This window comes from Salmo salar, chromosome 02, assembly GCF_965601325.2.
Source record: "Salmo salar chromosome 02, fSalSal1, whole genome shotgun sequence".
NCBI classification, from domain to species: domain Eukaryota; kingdom Metazoa; phylum Chordata; class Actinopteri; order Salmoniformes; family Salmonidae; genus Salmo; species Salmo salar.
In genome coordinates, this window is record NC_138292.1 from 21,951,016 (window position 1) to 21,972,500 (window position 21,485).

The 21,485-nt window shown below is 46.3% G+C and overlaps 1 protein-coding gene across 4 annotated transcripts in view; it reads right to left on the reverse strand.

Annotated features, from left to right (window-relative positions):
* The window catches only part of LOC106605818 (epsin-1), a 75,143-nt gene that overhangs the window by 2,551 nt on the left and 51,107 nt on the right, over window positions 1-21,485 (reverse strand). For 2 of the 4 annotated variants that reach the window (XM_045699928.2, XM_045699926.2), the window contains exons 2-9: window positions 12,856-12,958; window positions 10,323-10,481; window positions 3,897-4,025; window positions 3,430-3,550; window positions 3,022-3,182; window positions 2,672-2,743; window positions 1,464-1,547; window positions 553-847 (exon numbers count right to left, since the gene is read on the reverse strand). In XM_045699928.2, coding sequence (XP_045555884.1) covers window positions 553-847; window positions 1,464-1,547; window positions 2,672-2,743; window positions 3,022-3,182; window positions 3,430-3,550; window positions 3,897-4,025; window positions 10,323-10,481; window positions 12,856-12,924 — 1,090 coding nt within the window. In that variant the 5' untranslated portion in view covers window positions 12,925-12,958. The remainder of the gene's footprint in view (window positions 1-552; window positions 848-1,463; window positions 1,548-2,671; window positions 2,744-3,021; window positions 3,183-3,429; window positions 3,551-3,896; window positions 4,026-10,322; window positions 10,482-12,855; window positions 12,959-21,485) is intronic. The other 2 variants (XM_045699935.2, XM_045699930.2) reach the window with 2 other exon arrangements.

The window sequence follows — 21,485 nt, forward strand, 5'->3', positions numbered from 1 at the left end:
TGGGGGAGGGAGACAGGCAGGGGTTTGGCTCACATACAACACCAGGGTCGGGGTCAATACCATTTCATGTCAGTCAATTCAAAAGATGAATTGGAATTCCCATTTAAGATTTCAAAAGTGGCATTTAATTTCAATGAGGATTGTTCATCTCTTGAACTGAACAGGAATGGAATGGAACCCAACCCTGCACAACACCGTACAATATACAGGGAACAAGGAGCTGGGCTGGATCACAATAGTCCAATATGGCTTCCTTTCCCCACTTTCTCTCATTTATCTGTACTGCTATGGAAGAGCTGGAAAGACAGTCTTTTCACTTGAAAGGAGGTAAGAACTGACAGAGATCTTTATTTAAACCAGAGATACCCCTGACTGAGATATGGAGGGTCACATTCCAAATGATCTAAACATGCTGGCCATTTGAAGAGTATTGGAAAATAGACCAAATGTATTGATGTCCAGAGTGTGGAGGTAGGGGTGTGGGACAAGGAGACGGAATGAGGGTAACAGGTGTAGACGAGGCGAGGGGAGTAAAGGTCAGAGGTCACTAACCTGAGGGTCCCCAGGGGTCAACGGAGTTTACTCTTGAGGAGGCTGTATCTCCCCAGGGGTCAGGCGGGGGGGCTATCGTTGGGGGGGCCGTCCCTCCACTAGTCCATGGGTCTACGCTGGGGGGCGAGGCAGGCGACGAGGCGCCCCAAGGGTCTGCAGGGGCCAGGCCCCAGGGGCCAGAGGCAGAGGGGGCTGGGAGGGGGACTGTGGGAGGGGGTGAGGGGCCGGCAGAGCCCCCAGAGGCAGCAGCAGGAGCCCCCCAGGGGTCCACAGCACTCAACTCCATTAACGCACTCTGGGAGAGGATAATACACAGGTTATAACACACACTGATGTTGAACAGACACCAAGAGTCAATGAGCTCAAGTCTGTCTCTCATACACACACACACACAACATGAAAATCACAGAGCATACAGTCAGTTAACATACAAACTAAACAAATGTTGACACGCAGGCCACAGGCCACACATACAGTTGCCTTGATAAAAGCAGAGGATGAAAGAAGGGATAGATCAACTAGTACCGGGACGGGAGAGAGCGAGGGGCGTTTCTTGTTTCTCAACCTGTGGTCTGGGGACCAGCACCGGTCTGTTGATGTTGCTGACCAGTCAGTCAGATAATTGGCAAACTCTTTCAGTTCTTAAGCACAACTTTAATTCAAAAAGGTTCCTCTAGGAAATATCATAGCTTACAGTTAGTTACCTGATAGGGTTCAGAAACCCTTCTGGTGTCGGCCTACACTACCTTAGCTTTCACTTTTCTCCACAGAATGCACAGGTGAGAGACACAACTACAGCAGGTAACACCAGGAGAGAGAAAGAGGAACTGAGTGGTATTGTCTAAAGAGTGTGTGTAGCCCCCATCCATCCCTCCCCTATGGCTGGCGTACACACACGTCACCAAACACACCTCCTCTGGCTTGGCCTTCTCCATCCTGCTCTCCTCGATGGCCATCTGCAGTCTCAGGTCGTCCCCCCTGCGCAGCCTCTCCTCCTGCCAATCACATACAGCTGTGACGTCATCACCTGCGACTAGCGCTCGGGCAGGCCAGCCGATAGGCACAGATCTAGGATCAGCTTACTACCTCCAAATTGTAGCCAAAGCCATTTGGGGAGAAAATGCTAAACTGACCTTAGATCAGTGTCTAGGGAGCAACTTAATTTCACTCCCCCAGGAAGCACTATCTGACCCTGATGCAAAGCTCCAGGAGAGATGCTGCCTTTAGTGGCTGCTCTCAGATCAGCTCTCCTCAACCCACCTTAGGGAGTTGGAAAACATTCTCCCTTCCTTGAGGAAATCAAAAACTGATTCTAGACCAGCCACTATGGGCAGCTTCCTCTTTCACCTTCTGAAGAAACTGGTCAGGGTCCCAGCCATAGTGGACATGGACTATCTGCCAGGGCTCTCTATTCAACCACTACCTGTATCCAGAAATATTCATGGGCAGACAAAACAAGTCCTCTTCTTGTGCTTCTACAAGGAAGTTGACATTCTAGAACGAAGTCGGGGTCCTAGAATGACGTCAGGGTCCTAGAATTACATTGAGGTTTTATCTATACTTAACAACTTTGTGAGACAAAGAACAAACTGGGTAAAAACAACCTGTCTTTATGCTAAAGGTAGAGTGTTGTTTTGCCTTACCCTCTAAACTTCTGAATACCGGTGTTGATTGAATACTGCCCTCCAATTTGCAGAGTGCGGGCACTGGAAGATGCCTTTAATTGAGTGTGTTTAAGTATGTCATTGTGTGTGTAGTTTGAAGCATGCGTTCAGAACAAAGTAATTTGCAACGGAAGAAAAAAAGGGAGTAACCACTCATTCAGAAAGGGTTAAATTGAGTCATTCAAATTATCAAGTCTTTGCCATGCATCATTTTACACTGATTAAATCATAGGGGAGTTATTTTTAAAACTACTTCTTTCCTTCTTACCCTCTTATATTATTAACCCACTGACATGTGTATGTTTGGAATTAATGAAACAGATCATTCCTATAAATATCATTCATTTTGATTGGGATTAAGACTGGATGGAGTGACCGCCGGCTGGGTAGACAGATAGGTAGATAGATAGGTAGATGATGATCGGCCGGTCAGGTGGTGACCTTTGCCCCCTGACCTGTTCTTGTACTTCCTTGCTGAGTGTGAGTGCATAGCGGAGCTCTGCGTCCTCCAGAGGGGCCACAGTAGTCTGGGGGTCAGGGGTCAGAGGGTAAAGGTGAGTGAATGGAAACACACATTGTCCTGGGTTAACCTTGCTATGCCCGGATACTTCTGTTATGGACTGTAGTTAAGTGTCACCATATATATATGTGTTCTATGTATAGCGGTTGTAGGGTGTACAGTGCATATATACTACACAAATAAACCCGCTTATCAAGCCATTGGACCTCAGGTTAACAGTGTGGTTGGCCAGCGGGGGCTCTGCCTACCCTCCACCAGCTCCAGGCTGGCTGGCTGGCTGTATACCTGTTCTGCCTCCTCCTTGCTCATGGCCAGGGCCAGCTGCAACTGCAGGTCCTCCTCACCGGAGCTCTGTGGCCACGCCTGCTCTGGGTCCGCCCCTCCAGAGTGAGAGCCCTGAGACAGCGCTCCACCCCCCAGACCTGGAGCTGAGGGGGCCGAAGAGGCTAGGGGACAGGATGAGGGGACCGGAGGACAGGGAAAGAAAATGTTATTGTTTGCATCTGGGCATAGTTAGAGCTGGGCAGGAACAAAAGCCTGCAAACACCACATGCATCTCTCCAGGATCAGGGCAGCTCTGCATCACAGCAGACAACTTAAAACTACATTACTGTCTATGGTTTGCTTTTCTCCTCAATCTGTTTCAGATCCCCTGGTGGCTGGTGCAGGCTGGGTAACGTAGTTGTCTCTCACCACTGGTGGTCTGTGCCATCTTCTCTTTGGTCTTGAGTGCATGGATCCTCTCCTCTCGTAGTCTCTCCTCGTCCTTCAGCAGTGTTACCAGCTGTTTGGCCTTCTCCCGCACATTCACCCCCTGACACACACGCAGGTGAATGCACATGAGTACATACAACTCAGTGCACAACCTTCCTAACTACGCAGCTGTGTCACTGAATTGCTGATAAATGTCAGTTATTTGCCTGCAAACTAAGTGCAACATTCCTGTTTCAGTCGTTCCATTTCCATCAGTGTTTCCCTGTGACCTGCTATATTGCCATTACCAGCCCATAAACATGTTACTGTTGGCTTTCACTCTGTGTTTGTATAAGAGGTCACAGTGAAAACATTGTAAAGTCCTTGACTGAGAGGCGAGTAGTGATTCAGTACCAGTGTGTGTTTGGGAATGTGTGTGTGCTCATGTGCCTGCAAGCGCGTCGTACCTGGTCCTTGCCGTCTCTGTCGATGAACTGGAAATCCTTGAGAGTCTGGACAGCGTAGATGTTCTCTCTGCACTGCTGAGCCACGCGCTCTGAACCCGTCTTTATGAGGTACTCCATGAGAGTCATAGCCTGGAGAACACACAGTACAGTAGAAACCACAAAGATCCTATTAAATTACTGGATATGCTATGGCATAAACCCTCTAGGTTCCAGAACGGGACGAGAATGGCAGCCATAGATGTGGTAAAGAAGTCAATCGAACTCGACCAAAACAATGGAATTGCCATGGAAACGAGTACAGGAAAGGGCAGTGAAGGAAGATCCCGAATCTCCTCGTTTCCCCACAGCAGAATTAGCCTACATTTAGGCTATTGTTTATGTGCATTTCACACAATGTTGAAGTCAAAAATCAGAGTATAATGCTTGTATGGATACTAACCCCAATACAGGTTAATGTCTTCATCACCAAGAGACAGTTTGCGCTGTTCTGTGAAGGGAGTAGTACACAGCGTTGTACGAGATCTTCAGTTTCTTGACAATTTCTCAAATGGAATAGCCTTGTTTTCTCAGAACAAGAATAAACTGACGAGTTTCAGAAGAAAGGTCTTTGTTTCTGGACATTTTGAGCTTGTAATCGAACCCACAAATGCTGATGCCCCAGATACTCAACTAGTCTAAAGGCCAGTTTTATTGCTTCTTTAATCAGAAACAACAGTTTTCAGCTGAGCTAACATAAGTGCAAAAGGGTTTTCTAATGATCAATTAGCCTTTTTAAAACAAAAAAACTTGGATTAGCTAACACAATGTACCATTGGAACACAGGAGTGATGGTTGCTGATAATGGGCCTCTGTACGCCTATGTAGATATTCCATAACAATAAAAAAAACAACAAAAAAAACACATACATATATATATTTTTTTTTAAATCAGCCGTTTCCAGCTACAATAATCATTTACAACATTAACAATGTCCACACTGTATTTCTGATCAATTTGATGTTACTTTAATGGACAAAAAAAATAGCTTTTCTTTCAAAAACAAGAATTTCTAAGTGACCCCAAACTTTTGAGCGGTAGTTTATATCTGGAAAAAAATGGAGACCACTGCAAAATTATCAGTTTCTCTGGTTTTACTATTTATAGGTATGTGTTTGGGTAAAATGAACATTTTTGTTTTATTCAATAAACTACTGACAACATTTCTCCCAAATAAAAATATTGACATTTAGAGCATTTATTTGCAGAAAATGACAACTGGTCAAAATAAAAGATGCAGTGTTGTCAGACCTCGAATAATGCAAAGAAAATAAGTTCATATTCATTTTTAAACAATACTAACGTTTTAACTTAGGAAGAGTTCAGAAATCAATATTTTGTGGAATAACCCTGATTTTCAATCACAGCTTTCATGCGTCTTGGCATGCTAGCCACCAGACTTTCACATTGATGTTGGGGGACTTTATGCCACTCCTGGCACAGAAATTCAAGCAGCTCGGCTTTGATGGCTTGTGACCATCCATCTTCCTCTTGGTCACATTCCAGAGGTTTTCAATGGGGTTCAGGTCTGGAGATTGGGCTGGCCATGACAGGGTCTTGATCTGGTGGTCCTCCATCCACACCTTGATTGACCTGGCTGTGTGGCATGGAGCATTGTCCTGCTGGAAAAACCAATCCTCAGAGTTGGGGAACATTGTCAGAGCAGAAAGAAGCAAGTTTACTTCCAGGACAACCTTGTACGTGGCTTGATTGATGCGTCCTGCACAAAGACAAATCTGCCCGATTCCAGCCTTGCTGAAGCACCCCCAGATCATCTCCGATCCTCCACCAAATCTCACAGTGGGTGCGAGACACTGTGGCTTGTAGGCCTCTCCAGGTCTCGCACCCACTGTGAAATTTGATTAGAGGATCTGCTAGAGCTGCCCCGGTCAACTCTAAGTGCTGTTATTCTGAAGTGGAAACGTCTAGGAGCAACAACGGCTCAGCCATGAAGTGGTAGGCCCCACAAGCTCACAGAACGGGACCGCCGAGTGCTGAAGCATGTAGTGTGAACAAAAAAAAGTCTGTCCTCAGTTACAACACTCACTACAGAGTTCCAAACTGCCTCTGGAAGCATCGTCTGCACAATAACTGTTTGTCGGGAGCTTGATGAAATGGATTTCCAAGGCCGAGCAGCCGCACACAAGCCTGAGATCACCATGCGCAATGCCAAGCGTCAGTTGGAGTGGTGTAAAGCTCGCCGCCATTGGACTCGGGAGCAGTGGAAACGCCTTCTCTGGAGTGATGAATCACACTTCACCATCTGGCAGTCCGACGAACGAATCTGGGTTTGGCGGATACCAGGAGAACGCAACCTGCCCCAATGCATAGTGCCAACTGTCAAGTTTGGTGGAGGAGGAATAATGGTCTGAGGCTGTTTTTCATGGTTCGGGCTAGTCCCCTTAGTTCCAGTGAAGGGAAATCTTAACGCTACAGCATACAATGACATTCTAGACGATTCTGTGTTTCCAACTTCGTGGCAACAGTTTGGGAAGGCGCCCTGTCCCATTTCACCATGACAATGCCCCAGTGCACAAAGTGAGGTTCATACAGAAATGGTTTGTCGAGATCGGTGTGGAATACCTTGACTGGCCCGCGCAGAGCCTTGATCTCAACCCCATCGAACACCTTTTGGATGAATTGGAACACCGACTGCAAGCCAGGCCTAATTGCCCAACATTAGTGTGCGACCTCACTAATGTTCGTGGCTGAATGGAAGTATGTCCCCGCCACAATGTTCCAACATCTAGTGGAAAGCCTACCCAGAATAACAGAAGCTGTTATAGCAGTAAAGGGGGACTAACTCAATATTAATGCCGATGATTTTGGAATGAGATGTTCGACAAGCAGGTGTCCAGATACTTTTGGTCATGTAGTGTAGCTATGCTACCAGTTTATATGAACGAGAGTTAGCATTTAGCAGTCAACTTCTTCTAAACCTGAAAAGGAACTACATCTAAATGTTATTCTGTGAAAACAGCCAAACGGGACTTAAGTAACCACATTGTGGGGGTGTTACAATACATCAACCATGACGGATTTGACCAATATACACTTTGATTGATCAGACGGGTTGAACGTATGCCAATCCGGCGTCCTTATTCTATCCCCCACGGTCTGCGGTCCATTGACCTCTTTAACGCAGTTCATTTGATAAATTCATGGAATCATTCATTCCACTGAAACTGACTGGCTGACTAACAAGCATAATGTGCACAATATCACTGGCTGACCTACTCCCTGAACAAAATGCAGATCTTTTATACTGTCATATGAAGCCTTAGAACAAAGAGACAGATATTTCACCTGATGTACAAATGTGAAGCATCTGTTTGGCATTTCCACTCACTACCAAATATGGTAGTGAGAGGAAGCCCAGTGGCCGGCAGTGGGAGAAGATGGAACCAGATGGATTTTGGCAGATATTCCGCACATTTTCTCGTCGATAAAACAATTGATCTTACAGTTTTTCTCAATTGCTAAAACACTAAAACCCATTGGCTGAACAAAGTTCTCAGTTGCCTGGACTCATTTAGCTAATTATGCAGTCTGCTGTCAATACCTTAAACCATTTCACATGGTAAAACACAATTTGCAGACCTCACTTAGACTGTTCAGCAAAACTCTAATCACATTCTCAAAACACATTCTGCACTCTAATGCACATGTCATCCATACTGGTAAACACAAGTGGCAACAATCAAATACAAATAGAGAACACATGTCATTGATTGAACACAACCACTCAAAATTGATTTAACCTGTTTCAAATGATGCGACACAACCAATATAAGCCAGTTCAGAGAGCAAACAGGTTGTTGAAGGTGGGAAGGAGAAAGTCTGAGAATGTTTTTTCTATCCAATGTGAGAGGACGAGTGCGTATGCGAGGTGGGCGACGAGGAGGAAGAGGAGGGCAAGAAAGAGGAAGAGGAGGACAAAGAGTGGAAATATCTGATGAAATTCGAGCAACAGTTATAGACCATGTTCTTGTCCATGGACTGACAATGAGGGAAGCAGGACTTAGAGTGCAACTTAATTTGAGCCGATTTTCTGTGTCCACCATAGTAAGGACATTCAGAGAAGAGAACAGGTACAGTATACTACTGTATTTTTGTAAGTGCAAATTTACTGTACTACACTATATGCAGCTGTTTCAATAGACATTTGTAAAGTTAATCACTGTATGTATTGTACTGCATGAATATGTTTTGTAACTGCACAACTACTTTTTGTAGAATTGCAAGGCTGCCACATGCAGGTGGAAGGACAGCTATATTCACTCGGGAGCAAGAGGCCGTTATTGTTGGCATGGTCCTTCAAGATAAATCCAGGAACGAGTGATACAAGACAACACACACTTTCAGGGAATCGACAGTGTAAGCATTTCCACAATTGACCGTGTCCTCCATCGTAACAGGATGCGAATGTAACAAGTATACAGAGTACCTTTTGAGCGCAACTCACCAAGGGTGAAAGAACTGCGAGCTCAGTATGTGCAAGTAAGTGTACATTCAGAAACATTTACTGTAATCCAGATTGTCTACAGTACTAACACATACTATGTGAATGACATTACTCTTCAGTACATACAATGTATGTGAATCAGAAGTGCATACAGTAGGCCTAATTGTACTCTACAGTATAGCACTGTCTCTGTACGACTTACAAAATCCTACATACAGTATATTGTATTTCTACACAGACAATATTTGACTTGGAATCCTTGGACAGACCCCATGAGTTCATCTTTGTCGATGAAGCAGGCTTCAATCTAACAAAGAGGAGAAGGAGTGGCCGAAACATGATTGGACAGCGGGCCATTGTTGAAGTCCCTGGTCAACGAGGTGACAATGTCACAATCTGTGCTGCTATCAGCAACCATGGTGTTCTACATCACCATGTTACACTCGGGCCATATAACACCCAGCACCTTCTAACATTTATTGCCAATCTAAGAGATATTTTATTTGAGCAGCAGGTTCAAGAGCAGCAGGGTCAAGAGCTAAATGAGAATCCCATCCCCACCTATGTGATAGTGTGGGACAATGTCAGTTTCCACCGAGCTGCTCAGGTAAGGGAATGGTTTAACATCAATGGGCAGTTTATGAACTTGTACCTCCCTCCATACTCGCCTTTCCTGAATCCGATTGAGGAGTTTTTCTCCTCTTGGAGATGGAAAGTGTATGATAGACAACCCTACACCAGAGTAAATCTGCTGCAAGCCATGGATTTAGCCTGTGGTGATATAGGTGAGGAATCATGTCAGGGCTGGATAGGGCACACAAGAGGCTTCTTCCCCCGTTGCCTCAGGAGGGACAATATTGCTTGTGATGTCGACGAAGTGCTCTGGCCTGACCCAGCCCAAAGACAAGAAGAAGCACATTGATCACATGTTTACTCCTTTGATTTTTGTCCCTTTTAGTATTGTATACTGTAGTACAATGCATTGTAGGCTGTATACTGTACAATGGACAAATTGTATGGCACTGGACATTGTGCTTTCCATTTATTAACAGTACTGACTCCTCAATAGATTTTGACTGGTTGCAGGTTCATATCAACAAAGAACAAGAATTACAGTATCACAGAGAAAGGACAAGTTTGTGAGATGCAGGGTACAGTACTGTAAAAATAGGGGTACAAGGAGGAGGAAGAACAAAAAACAAAATTGCAAAAAGCAAAGCAGAGTAGTAATTTCTGATCAATGTTGAGCTACTATGATAGAACATGTTTTCGTTCACCAAAAGACAATGATGGAAAAATATGAATCTTTTTTAGATGAAAAATGTACTTCTCCCTGAGAATTGTATGTTTTGAACAATGTGTTTTCTATTTTTCGGTGTATTGTTTACTGACTGCTTGAGAGTGTATATCATTTTGATCACTTTGTTTATGATTTGAGAGCAGTGTTTGATTTTGAACACAGGTAAAACTGTTTTGAGGCGAATGTTTCATTTTGCGAGAGGAGTCAGAGGTTTTGTAAATAGTGCTTGAAGATGAGGTTTTGTGTTTAATGTTTTCAGGAAATGGAGCAAGGTTTCAGAAATTGTGTTTTAGCAATTGAGAAAAACTGTAATACAGTTCTCTTCTCAAAACTAAAATATGTTACTGCATGCTAGAAAATATGCAAATGCATGCTAGAACACGTCAATAGGATCTCGCTAGATCGTGCTTGGCTCTGCCCACCTCCTTGCTTGTTCTGTCCACTATGACCCATTTGTTCCCATTTGAAATGACGGGCTGTGGTCGATCTTGGTTTAGTTATAGAAATCTTCGGTCATGTCCATTCTACTATTCTAATTCCTATGCGCAGACAGTGAGCAGACAAACCAGACAGACTACGTCACCCGTTGTAATGCTCAATCTTCAACAGATCTCTCTCACTCACCTTGTAGACGTGTCTCCAGTTCTTGCCGTGGTCGTTGAGTCGTTTCCACACCATGCTCATGATCTCAGAGAAGGCCACTACGTTGTAGGTCAGGTCTGCTATCTCTGACATCAGAGAGCTGCTGGGGCCCCATGGGTCATTGGACGTCGCCTCCCGCACCTGGAGGGGAGAAGAGAGACCAGGGACAGGGATGGGGGGGAGAAGAGAGACCAGGGACAAAGGGGGGGAGGGGGAAGAGAGACAGGGGAGAGACCAGGGACAGGTTTTTTATTTAACTAGGAGAGACTTATTTTTTTTACCTTTATTTAACTAGGCAAGTCAGTTAAGAACAAATTCTTATTTACAATGACAGCCTAGGAACAGTGGGTTAACCTGTTGGGGCTAGGGGGCAGTATTTGCACGGCCGGATTAAAAACGTACCCGATTTAATCTGGTTACTACTCCTGCCCAGTAACTAGAATATGCATATAATTAGTAGATTTGGATAGAAAACACTCTAAAGTTTCTAAAACTGTTTGAATGGTGTCTGTGAGTATAACAGAACGCATATGGCAGGCCAAAACCTGAGAAGATTCCATGCAGGAAGTGGAAATCTGATTTGTGGAATCACCTTCAACACTTTGCCTATGAAACACACCGTGAGTTAGGATTCATTTAGCTTTCCACTAGATGTCAACAGTCTTTACAAAGTGGTTTGAGTCTTCTCCGGTAGAAACTGACCGAACGAGAGGCCTGGAAAGTTGGTCATAGGGGGAGGGAAATTACTACTATGACGCGGGCGCCCGTGGGTACTCTTTCGTTCCGAAACGTTTAGTAAGACAATGCAATCGTCCGCCTTGAATATTATTGAAGCTCTGATTGAAAAAGGCCCTAAAGATTTATGTTATACAACGTTTGACATGTTTGAACGAACGTAAATATATATTTTTTGCACATTCGTGATGACAAGTCCCGCGCGCTTCAGTACATTATGAGTAGCCTTCGGAATGCGCTAACAAGAAGGAGCTATTGGGACATAAATTAACTTTTTCGAACAAAACTACATTTGTTGTGGACCTGGGATTCCTGGAAGTGCCTTCTGATGAAGATAATCAAAGGTAAGGGAATATTTACAATAGTATATTTGATTTTAGATGGTTCCAAGATGGCGCTAACCTGTATCGCCTAGCCTATTTTTCTGAGCATAGCACCTCGTTTATTGCGAAGTGTGATTTCCCAGTAAAGTTATTTTTAAATCTGGCAATGCGGTTGCATTCACGAGATGTTAATCTATAATTCTTTGAATGACAATATTACATTTTAACAATGTTTTCGAATAGTAATATTGTAAATTGTAGCGCCGATTCACCGGAAGCATTTGAGGGAAAATATTTTCTGAACGTCACACGCCGATGTAAAATGCTGTTTTTATATATAAATATGAACTTTATCGAACAAAAAATGCATGTATTGTGTAACATGATGTCCTAAGAGTGTCATCTGATGAAGATTGTCAAAGGTTAGTGCTGCATTTAGCTATGTTTTGGGTATTTGTGATGCATGCTAGTTGCTTTGAAAATGGCAGTGTGATTATTTTGGGCTGAGTACTCTCCTAACATAATCTAATGTTTTGCTTTTGCTGTAAAGCCTTTTTGAAATCGGACAACGTGGTTAGATTCAGGAGAGGTGTATCTATAAAATGGTGTAAAATAGTCATATGTTTGAGAAATTGAAGTTATAGCATTTATGAGGTATTTGTTTTTCGCGCGACGCGATTCCACTGGCTGTTGACTAGGGTGGGACGCAAGGTTCCCAGACAGGTTAACTGCCTTGTTCAGGGGCAGAACGACATATTTGTACCTTGTCAGCTCGGGGATTCGATCGAGCAACCTTTCGGTTACTGGTCCAACGCTCTAACCACTAGGCTACCTGACGCCCCAAAAGCAGTCAACAATCTAAGGTGTGATTTATTGATCAATGAATTGATTAAATCAACTGGTAGTTTATATCAAGACAGACTATTCATTCCCGTGGCAAGCTCAAGCCAACAAAATATATTACGATACAAAGCTCACGACTAAACATGTAAAAACAGACAGAACAATTATGCAAAGTACTTTAATCAAATGAAGCCATGATAAGTCCACAGCCGTGATCGTAGGTCACCTTAACTGATGATCTCTCCTACTCTGTGTGTGTGGAGAGGATGTGATGATAAACAGGCTGGACAGAACCATCATGATGAATGGATAACATGACTACATTAACCCAGATAGCGAGAGGTGGAGATACAGGGAGTACACAGTGGAATGTATTATTTAATAAGTACCAATAGTTAAGAGAAGTCAAGACAGAAGTAAGGGAGGAGAGGAAGAAGGAGTTGGAGAGGGAGGAAGCCGAGGAGGAGGAGGAGAATGAGGTGAGATAGCCTTGAAAGAAGTGGTGAGGAAAGGAAGAAGAGGACAATGGGAAACAGAAGAAGAAAAAAATAAAGAGGTGTGAGGGTGGAAAAGTGGTCGGAGAGGAAGAGAGAAAAGAAAGAGGACGAGCGAACCTTGATCTCGGCCTCTGAGAAGTTGTGGACAATGTTCTTCACTTGTCGCCGTAGTGATGAGGTCGACATGGCAACCGTCTGGCTGTCGGGTTCCACGAAAAATCTGACCCACACAGAGAAAGAGAGTGGTTGTAAAACAGTTAATACAACACAAAACAAATAGCAGCCAGGGCAAAGTGTACAGTGAGTTAATACAGAGAGAGAGGAGAGTAGCCAAACTGAGGAAAAAAAACAAGTAGAGAAAAAGAAAGCAGCAACAGAGAGAGAGAGCGACATCGAGAGAGAGACATCAAGAGACAATCGAGAGAGAGAGAGAGAGAGAGAGAGAGAGAGGAGAGAGAGAGAGGAAGAGAGACATCGCGAGAGAGAGGGAGAGAAAGACAACGAGAGGAGAGACTTCGAGAGAAAGACAACGAGAGGAGAGAGACTTCGAGAGAGAGAGAGACAACGAGAGGAGAGAGACTTCGAGAGAGAGAAAAGGAGAGAGACAGAGACTTCGAGAGAGAGAAAAGGAGAGAGACAGAGACTTCGAGAGAGAGAAAAGGAGAGAGACAGAGACTTCGAGAGAGAGAAGGAGAGAGACAGACTTCGAGAGAGAGAAGGAGAGAGAGGAGAGGGAGAGAGACAGAGAGACATCGAGACAGAGACAGACATCGAGAGAGAGAGAGAGAGAGAGACAGATATCGAGAGAGAGAGAGAGAGAGAGACAGATATCGAGAGAGAGAGAGAGAGACAGACATCGAGATCGAGAGAGACAGACATCGAGAGAGAGAGAGAGACATCGAGAGAGAGACATCGAGAGAGAGAGAGACATCGAGAGAGAGAGACATCGAGAGAGATCGAGAGAGAGAGACATCGAGAGAGAGAGAGAGATCGAGAGAGAGAGAGACATCGAGAGAGACATCGAGAGACATCGAGAGAGAGAGAGAGAGAGACATCGAGAGAGAGAGAGAGAGACATCGAGAGAGAGAGAGAGACATCGAGAGAGAGAGAGAGACATCGAGAGAGAGAGAGAGACATCGAGAGAGAGAGAGAGACATCGAGAGAGAGAGAGAGACATCGAGAGAGAGAGAGAGACATCGAGAGAGAGAGAGAGACATCGAGAGAGAGAGAGAGACACATCGAGAGAGACATCGAGAGAGATCGAGAGACAGACATCGAGAGAGATCGAGAGAGAGAGAGACATCGAGAGAGATCGAGAGAGAGAGAGACATCGAGAGACATCGAGAGAGATCGAGAGAGAGACATCGAGAGAGATCGAGAGAGAGAGAGACATCGAGAGAGACAGAGAGAGAGAGAGACATCGAGAGAGACATCGAGAGAGAGAGAGAGAGACATCGAGAGAGAGAGAGAGAGAGAGAGACATCGAGAGAGAGAGAGAGAGAGACATCGAGAGAGAGAGAGAGAGACAGACATCGAGAGAGAGAGAGAGAGAGACAGACATCGAGAGAGAGAGAGAGAGAGAGAGAGAGAGAGATCGAGAGAGATAGAGAGATCGAGACAGACATCGAGAGATCGAGAGACAGACATCGAGAGATCGAGAGACAGACATCGAGAGAGATCGAGAGAGAGAGAGACATCGAGAGAGAGAGAGAGAGAGAGACATCGAGAGAGAGAGACATCGAGAGAGAGAGACATCGAGAGAGAGAGACATCGAGAGAGAGAGAGAGACATCGAGAGAGAGAGAGAGACATCGAGAGAGAGAGAGAGACATCGAGAGAGAGAGACATCGAGAGAGAGAGACATCGAGAGAGAGAGACATCGAGAGAGAGACATCGAGAGAGAGAGAGACACATCGAGAGACAGACATCGAGAGAGATCGAGAGAGAGAGAGACATCGAGAGACATCGAGAGAGAGAGACATCGAGAGAGAGAGAGACATCTCGAGAGAGATCGAGAGAGAGAGAGAGAGACATCGAGAGAGAGAGAGAGAGACATCGAGAGAGAGAGAGAGAGAGAGAGAGAGAGAGAGACAGACATCGAGAGAGAGAGAGAGACAGACATCGAGAGAGAGAGAGAGACAGACATCGAGAGAGAGAGAGACAGACATCGAGAGAGAGAGAGACAGACATCGAGAGAGAGAGAGAGAGAGAGAGAGAGAGAGAGAGAGAGAGATCGAGAGAGAGATAGAGAGAGATAGAGAGATCGAGACAGACATCGAGAGAGAGAGATCGAGAGAGATAGAGAGACAGACATCGAGAGAGAGAGAGAGAGAGAGAGAGAGACAGACATCGAGAGAGATCGAGAGAGAGAGAGACACACGACATCGAGAGAGAGAGAGAGAGAGAGACAGACATCGAGAGAGAGAGACAGACATCGAGAGATCGAGAGAGAGAGAGAGAGATCGAGAGAGACATCGAGAGAGACATCGAGAGAGACATCGAGAGAGATCGAGAGACAGACATCGAGAGAGATCGAGAGACAGACATCGAGAGAGAGAGATCGAGAGAGAGACATCGAGAGAGAGAGATCGAGAGAGAGACATCGAGAGAGAGAGAGAGAGAGAGAGAGAGACACAGACATCGAGAGAGAGAGAGAGAGAGAGACATCGAGAGAGAGAGAGAGACATCGAGAGAGAGAGAGAGACATCGAGAGAGAGAGAGAGACATCGAGAGAGAGAGAGAGAGACATCGAGAGAGAGAGAGACACATCGAGAGAGAGAGAGACACATCGAGAGAGAGAGAGACACATCGAGAGAGAGAGAGACACATCGAGAGAGAGAGAGACACATCGAGAGAGAGAGAGACACATCGAGAGAGAGAGAGAGACACATCGAGAGAGAGAGAGACACATCGAGAGAGAGAGAGAGACATATCGAGAGAGAGAGAGAGACATATCGAGAGAGAGAGAGAGACATCGAGAGAGAGAGAGAGACATCGAGAGAGAGAGAGACATCGAGAGAGAGAGAGACATCGAGAGAGAGAGAGACACATCGAGAGAGAGAGAGAGACATCGAGAGAGAGAGAGACACATCGAGAGAGAGAGAGACACATCGAGAGAGAGAGAGAGACAGACATCGAGAGAGAGAGAGACAGACATCGAGAGAGAGAGAGACAGACATCGAGAGAGAGAGAGACAGACATCGAGAGAGAGAGAGAGAGACATCGAGAGAGAGAGAGAGAGACATCGAGAGAGAGAGAGAGAGACATCGAGAGAGAGAGAGAGAGACATCGAGAGAGAGAGAGAGAGACATCGAGAGAGAGAGAGAGAGACATCGAGAGAGAGAGACATCGAGAGAGAGAGAGACATCGAGAGAGAGAGAGAGACATCGAGAGAGAGAGATCGAGAGAGAGACATCGAGAGAGAGACATCGAGAGAGAGAGAGACATCGAGAGAGAGAGAGAGACATCGAGAGAGAGAGATCGAGAGAGAGACATCGAGAGAGAGACATCGAGAGAGAGAGAGAGACATCGAGAGAGAGACATCGAGAGAGAGAGAGACATCGAGAGAGAGAGAGAGAGAGACATCGAGAGAGAGAGAGACATCGAGAGAGAGAGAGACATCGAGAGAGAGAGAGACATCGAGAGAGAGAGACATCGAGAGAGAGAGACATCGAGAGAGAGAGAGACATCGAGAGAGAGAGAGAGAGAGATCGAGAGAGAGAGATCGAGAGAGATAGAGAGAGAGACATCGAGAGAGATAGAGAGATCGAGACAGACATCGAGAGAGAGAGAGAGATCGAGACAGACATCGAGAGAGAGAGAGAGACATCGAGAGAGATCGAGAGACAGACATCGAGAGAGATCGAGAGAGAGAGAGAGAGAGAGAGACACATCGAGAGAGAGAGAGACACATCGAGAGAGAGAGAGAGACATATCGAGAGAGAGAGAGAGACATATCGAGAGAGAGAGAGAGACATCGAGAGAGAGAGAGAGACATCGAGAGAGAGAGAGAGACATCGAGAGAGAGAGAGACATCGAGAGAGAGAGAGAGACATCGAGAGAGAGAGACATCGAGAGAGAGAGAGAGACATCGAGAGAGAGAGAGAGACATCGAGAGAGAGAGAGAGACATCGAGAGAGAGAGAGACAGACATCGAGAGAGAGAGAGAGACAGACATCGAGAGAGAGAGAGACAGACATCGAGAGAGAGAGAGACAGACATCGAGAGAGAGAGAGACAGACATCGAGAGAGAGAGAGACAGACATCGAGAGAGAGAGAGACATCGAGAGAGAGAGAGAGAGACATCGAGAGAGAGAGAGAGAGACATCGAGAGAGAGAGAGAGAGACATCGAGAGAGAGAGAGAGAGACATCGAGAGAGAGAGACATCGAGAGAGAGAGAGACATCGAGAGAGAGAGAGAGACATCGAGAGAGAGACATCGAGAGAGAGACATCGAGAGAGAGACATCGAGAGAGAGAGAGACATCGAGAGAGAGAGAGAGACATCGAGAGAGAGAGATCGAGAGAGAGAGAGAGACATCGAGAGAGAGACATCGAGAGAGAGAGAGACATCGAGAGAGAGAGAGAGAGAGACATCGAGAGAGAGAGAGACATCGAGAGAGAGAGAGACATCGAGAGAGAGAGAGACATCGAGAGAGAGAGACATCGAGAGAGAGAGACATCGAGAGAGAGAGAGACATCGAGAGAGAGAGAGAGAGAGAGAGATCGAGAGAGAGAGATCGAGAGAGATAGAGAGAGAGACATCGAGAGAGATAGAGAGATCGAGACAGACATCGAGAGAGAGAGAGAGATCGAGACAGACATCGAGAGAGAGAGAGAGACATCGAGAGAGATCGAGAGACAGACATCGAGAGAGATCGAGAGAGAGAGAGAGAGAGAGAGACATCGAGAGAGAGAGAGAGAGAGACAGACATCGAGAGAGAGAGACAGACATCGAGAGAGAGAGAGAGAGAGAGAGAGAGAGAGAGATCGAGAGAGATCGAGACAGACATCGAGAGAGAGAGAGATCGAGAGAGATAGAGAGATCGAGACAGACATCGAGAGAGAGAGAGAGACATCGAGAGAGATCGAGAGACAGACATCGAGAGAGATCGAGAGAGAGAGAGACACAGACATCGAGAGAGATCGAGAGAGAGAGAGAGATCGAGAGAGACAGACATCGAGAGAGAGAGAGAGACAGACATCGAGAGATCGAGAGAGAGAGAGAGATCGAGAGAGACAGACATCGAGAGAGAGAGACATCGAGAGAGAGAGAGACATCGAGAGAGATCGAGAGAGACATCGAGAGAGACATCGAGAGAGACATCGAGAGAGAGAGAGACAGACATCGAGAGAGATCGAGAGACAGACATCGAGAGAGAGAGAGACATCGAGAGAGAGAGAGAGAGAGAGAGACACAGACATCGAGAGAGAGAGAGAGACATCGAGAGAGAGAGAGAGACATCGAGAGAGAGAGACATCGAGAGAGAGAGAGAGAGACATCGAGAGAGAGAGAGAGACATCGAGAGAGAGAGACATCGAGAGAGAGAGAGAGACATCGAGAGAGAGAGAGAGAGAGAGAGAGAGAGAGAGACATCGAGAGAGAGAGAGAGACCGAGACACATCGAGAGAGAGAGAGAGAAGACATCGAGAGAGAGAGAGAGACATCGAGAGAGAGAGAGAGACAGAGACACATCGAGAGAGAGAGAGAGACAGAGACACATCGAGAGAGAGAGAGACAGACATCGAGAGAGAGAGAGACAGACATCGAGAGAGAGACATCGAGAGAGAGAGAGAGACATCGAGAGAGAGACAGACATCGAGAGAGAGAGAGAGAGAGAGACATCGAGAGAGAGAGAGAGAGACATCGAGAGAGAGAGAGAGACATCGAGAGAGAGAGAGACATCGAGAGAGAGAGATCGAGAGAGAGAGAGAGAGAGACATCGAGAGAGAGAGAGAGAGAGAGACATCGAGAGAGAGAGACATCGAGAGAGAGAGAGAGACATCGAGAGAGAGAGAGAGACATCGAGAGAGAGAGAGAGAGACATCGAGAGAGAGAGAGAGACATCGAGAGAGAGAGAGAGAGAGACATCGAGAGAGAGAGACACATCGAGAGACAGACATCGAGAGAGATCGAGAGACAGACATCGAGAGAGAGACACATCGAGAGACAGACATCGAGAGAGATCGAGAGAGAGACATCGAGAGAGATCGAGAGAGAGAGAGACATCGAGAGAGAGACATCGAGAGAGAGAGAGAGAGAGAGAGACATCGAGAGAGAGAGAGAGACATCGAGAGAGAGAGAGAGAGACATCGAGAGAGAGAGAGAGACATCGAGAGAGAGAGAGACATCGAGAGAGATCGAGAGAGAGAGAGACATCGAGAGAGAGAGAGACATCGAGAGAGATCGAGAGAGAGAGAGACATCGAGAGAGATCGAGAGAGAGAGAGAGAGAGACATCGAGAGAGAGAGAGAGAGAGAGAGAGACAGACATCGAGAGAGAGAGAGAGAGAGAGAGAGACAGACATCGAGAGAGAGAGAGAGAGACAGACATCGAGAGAGAGAGAGAGACAGACATCGAGAGAGAGAGAGAGAGAGAGAGATCGAGAGAGAGAGAGAGAGAGAGAGATCGAGAGAGAGAGAGATCGAGAGAGAGAGAGAGAGAGAGATCGAGAGAGAGAGAGAGAGAGATCGAGAGAGATCGAGAGACATCGAGAGACATCGAGAGAGACATCGAGAGAGAGAGCGAGAGAGAGATCGAGAGAGAGAGAGAGATCGAGAGAGACAGACACATCGAGAGAGAGAGACACAGAGAGAGAGACATCGAGAGAGACACAGAGAGAGAGACACAGAGAGAGAGACACAGAGAGAGAGACACAGAGAGAGAGACATCGAGAGAGACACAGAGAGAGAGACACCGAGAGAGACACCGAGAGAGAGAGAGAGAGAGAGACATCGAGAGAGAGAGAGAGAGAGACATCGAGAGAGAGAGGGAGAGAGAGAGAGAGACAGACATCGAGAGAGAGAGAGAGAGAGAGAGAGAGACAGACATCGAGAGAGAGAGAGAGACAGACATCGAGAGAGAGAGAGAGAGAGAGAGATCGAGAGAGAGAGAGATCGAGAGAGAGAGAGAGAGAGAGAGATCGAGAGAGATCGAGAGAGAGAGAGAGACATACATCGAGAGAGATCGAGACATCGAGAGACATCGAGAGAGACATCGAGAGAGAGAGCGAGAGAGAGATCGAGAGAGAGAGATCGAGAGAGACAGACACATCGAGAGAGAGAGACACAGAGAGAGAGACATCGAGAGAGACACAGAGAGAGAGACACAGAGAGAGAGACATCGAGAGAGACACAGAGAGAGAGACACCGAGAGAGACACCGAGAGAGACACATCGAGAGAGAGAGAGACACATCGAGAGAGAGAGAGAGAGACACATCGAGAGAGAGAGAGAGAGACACATCGAGAGAGAGAGAGAGAGACACATCGAGAGAGAGAGAGAGAGACACATCGAGAGAGAGAGAGAGAGACACATCGAGAGAGAGAGAGAGAGACACATCGAGAGAGAGAGAGAGAGACACATCGAGAGAGAGAGAGAGACACATCGAGAGAGAGAGAGAGAGACACATCGAGAGAGAGAGAGAGAGACATCGAGAGAGAGAGAGAGAGACATCGAGAGAGAGAGAGAGAGACATCGAGAGAGAGAGAGAGAGACATCGAGAGAGAGAGAGAGAGAGACATCGAGAGAGAGAGAGAGAGACATCGAGAGAGAGAGAGACATCGAGAGAGAGAGAGAGAGAGACATCGAGAGAGAGAGAGACATCGAGAGAGAGAGAGACATCGAGAGAGAGAGAGACATCGAGAGAGAGAGAGAGAGAGAGACATCGAGAGAGAGAGAGAGAGAGAGAGAGACGAGAGAGAGAGACACATCGAGAGAGAGACACATCGAGAGAGAGAGAGAGACACATCGAGAGAGAGAGAGAGACACATCGAGAGAGAGAGAGAGACACATCGAGAGAGAGAGAGAGACACATCGAGAGAGAGAGAGAGACACATCGAGAGAGAGAGACAGAGAGAGAGAGAGAGACACATCGAGAGAGAGAGACACATCGAGAGAGAGAGAGAGACACATCGAGAGAGAGAGAGAGACACATCGAGAGAGAGAGAGAGACACATCGAGAGAGAGAGAGAGAGACACATCGAGAGAGAGAGAGAGACACATCGAGAGAGAGAGAGAGACACATCGAGAGAGAGAGAGAGACACATCGAGAGAGAGAGAGATCGAGAGAGAGAGATCGAGAGAGAGAGACATCGAGAGAGAGAGACATCGAGAGAGAGAGATCGAGAGATCGAGAGAGAGAGACATCGAGAGAGAGAGACATCGAGAGAGAGACATCGAGAGAGAGACATCGAGAGAGAGAGACATCGAGAGAGAGAGAGAGAGACATCGAGAGAGAGACATCGAGAGAGAGACATCGAGAGAGAGACATCGAGAGAGAGAGACATCGAGAGAGAGACATCGAGAGAGAGAGACATCGAGAGAGAGAGACATCGAGACATCGAGAGAGAGACATCGAGACATCGAGAGAGAGAGAGAGACATCGAGAGAGAGAGAGAGAGACATCGAGAGAGAGAGAGAGACATCGAGAGAGAGACATCGAGAGAGAGACATCGAGAGAGAGAGAGACACATCAAGAGAGAGAGAGAGAGAGAGCCATCGAGAGAGAGAGACATCGAGAGAGAGAGAGA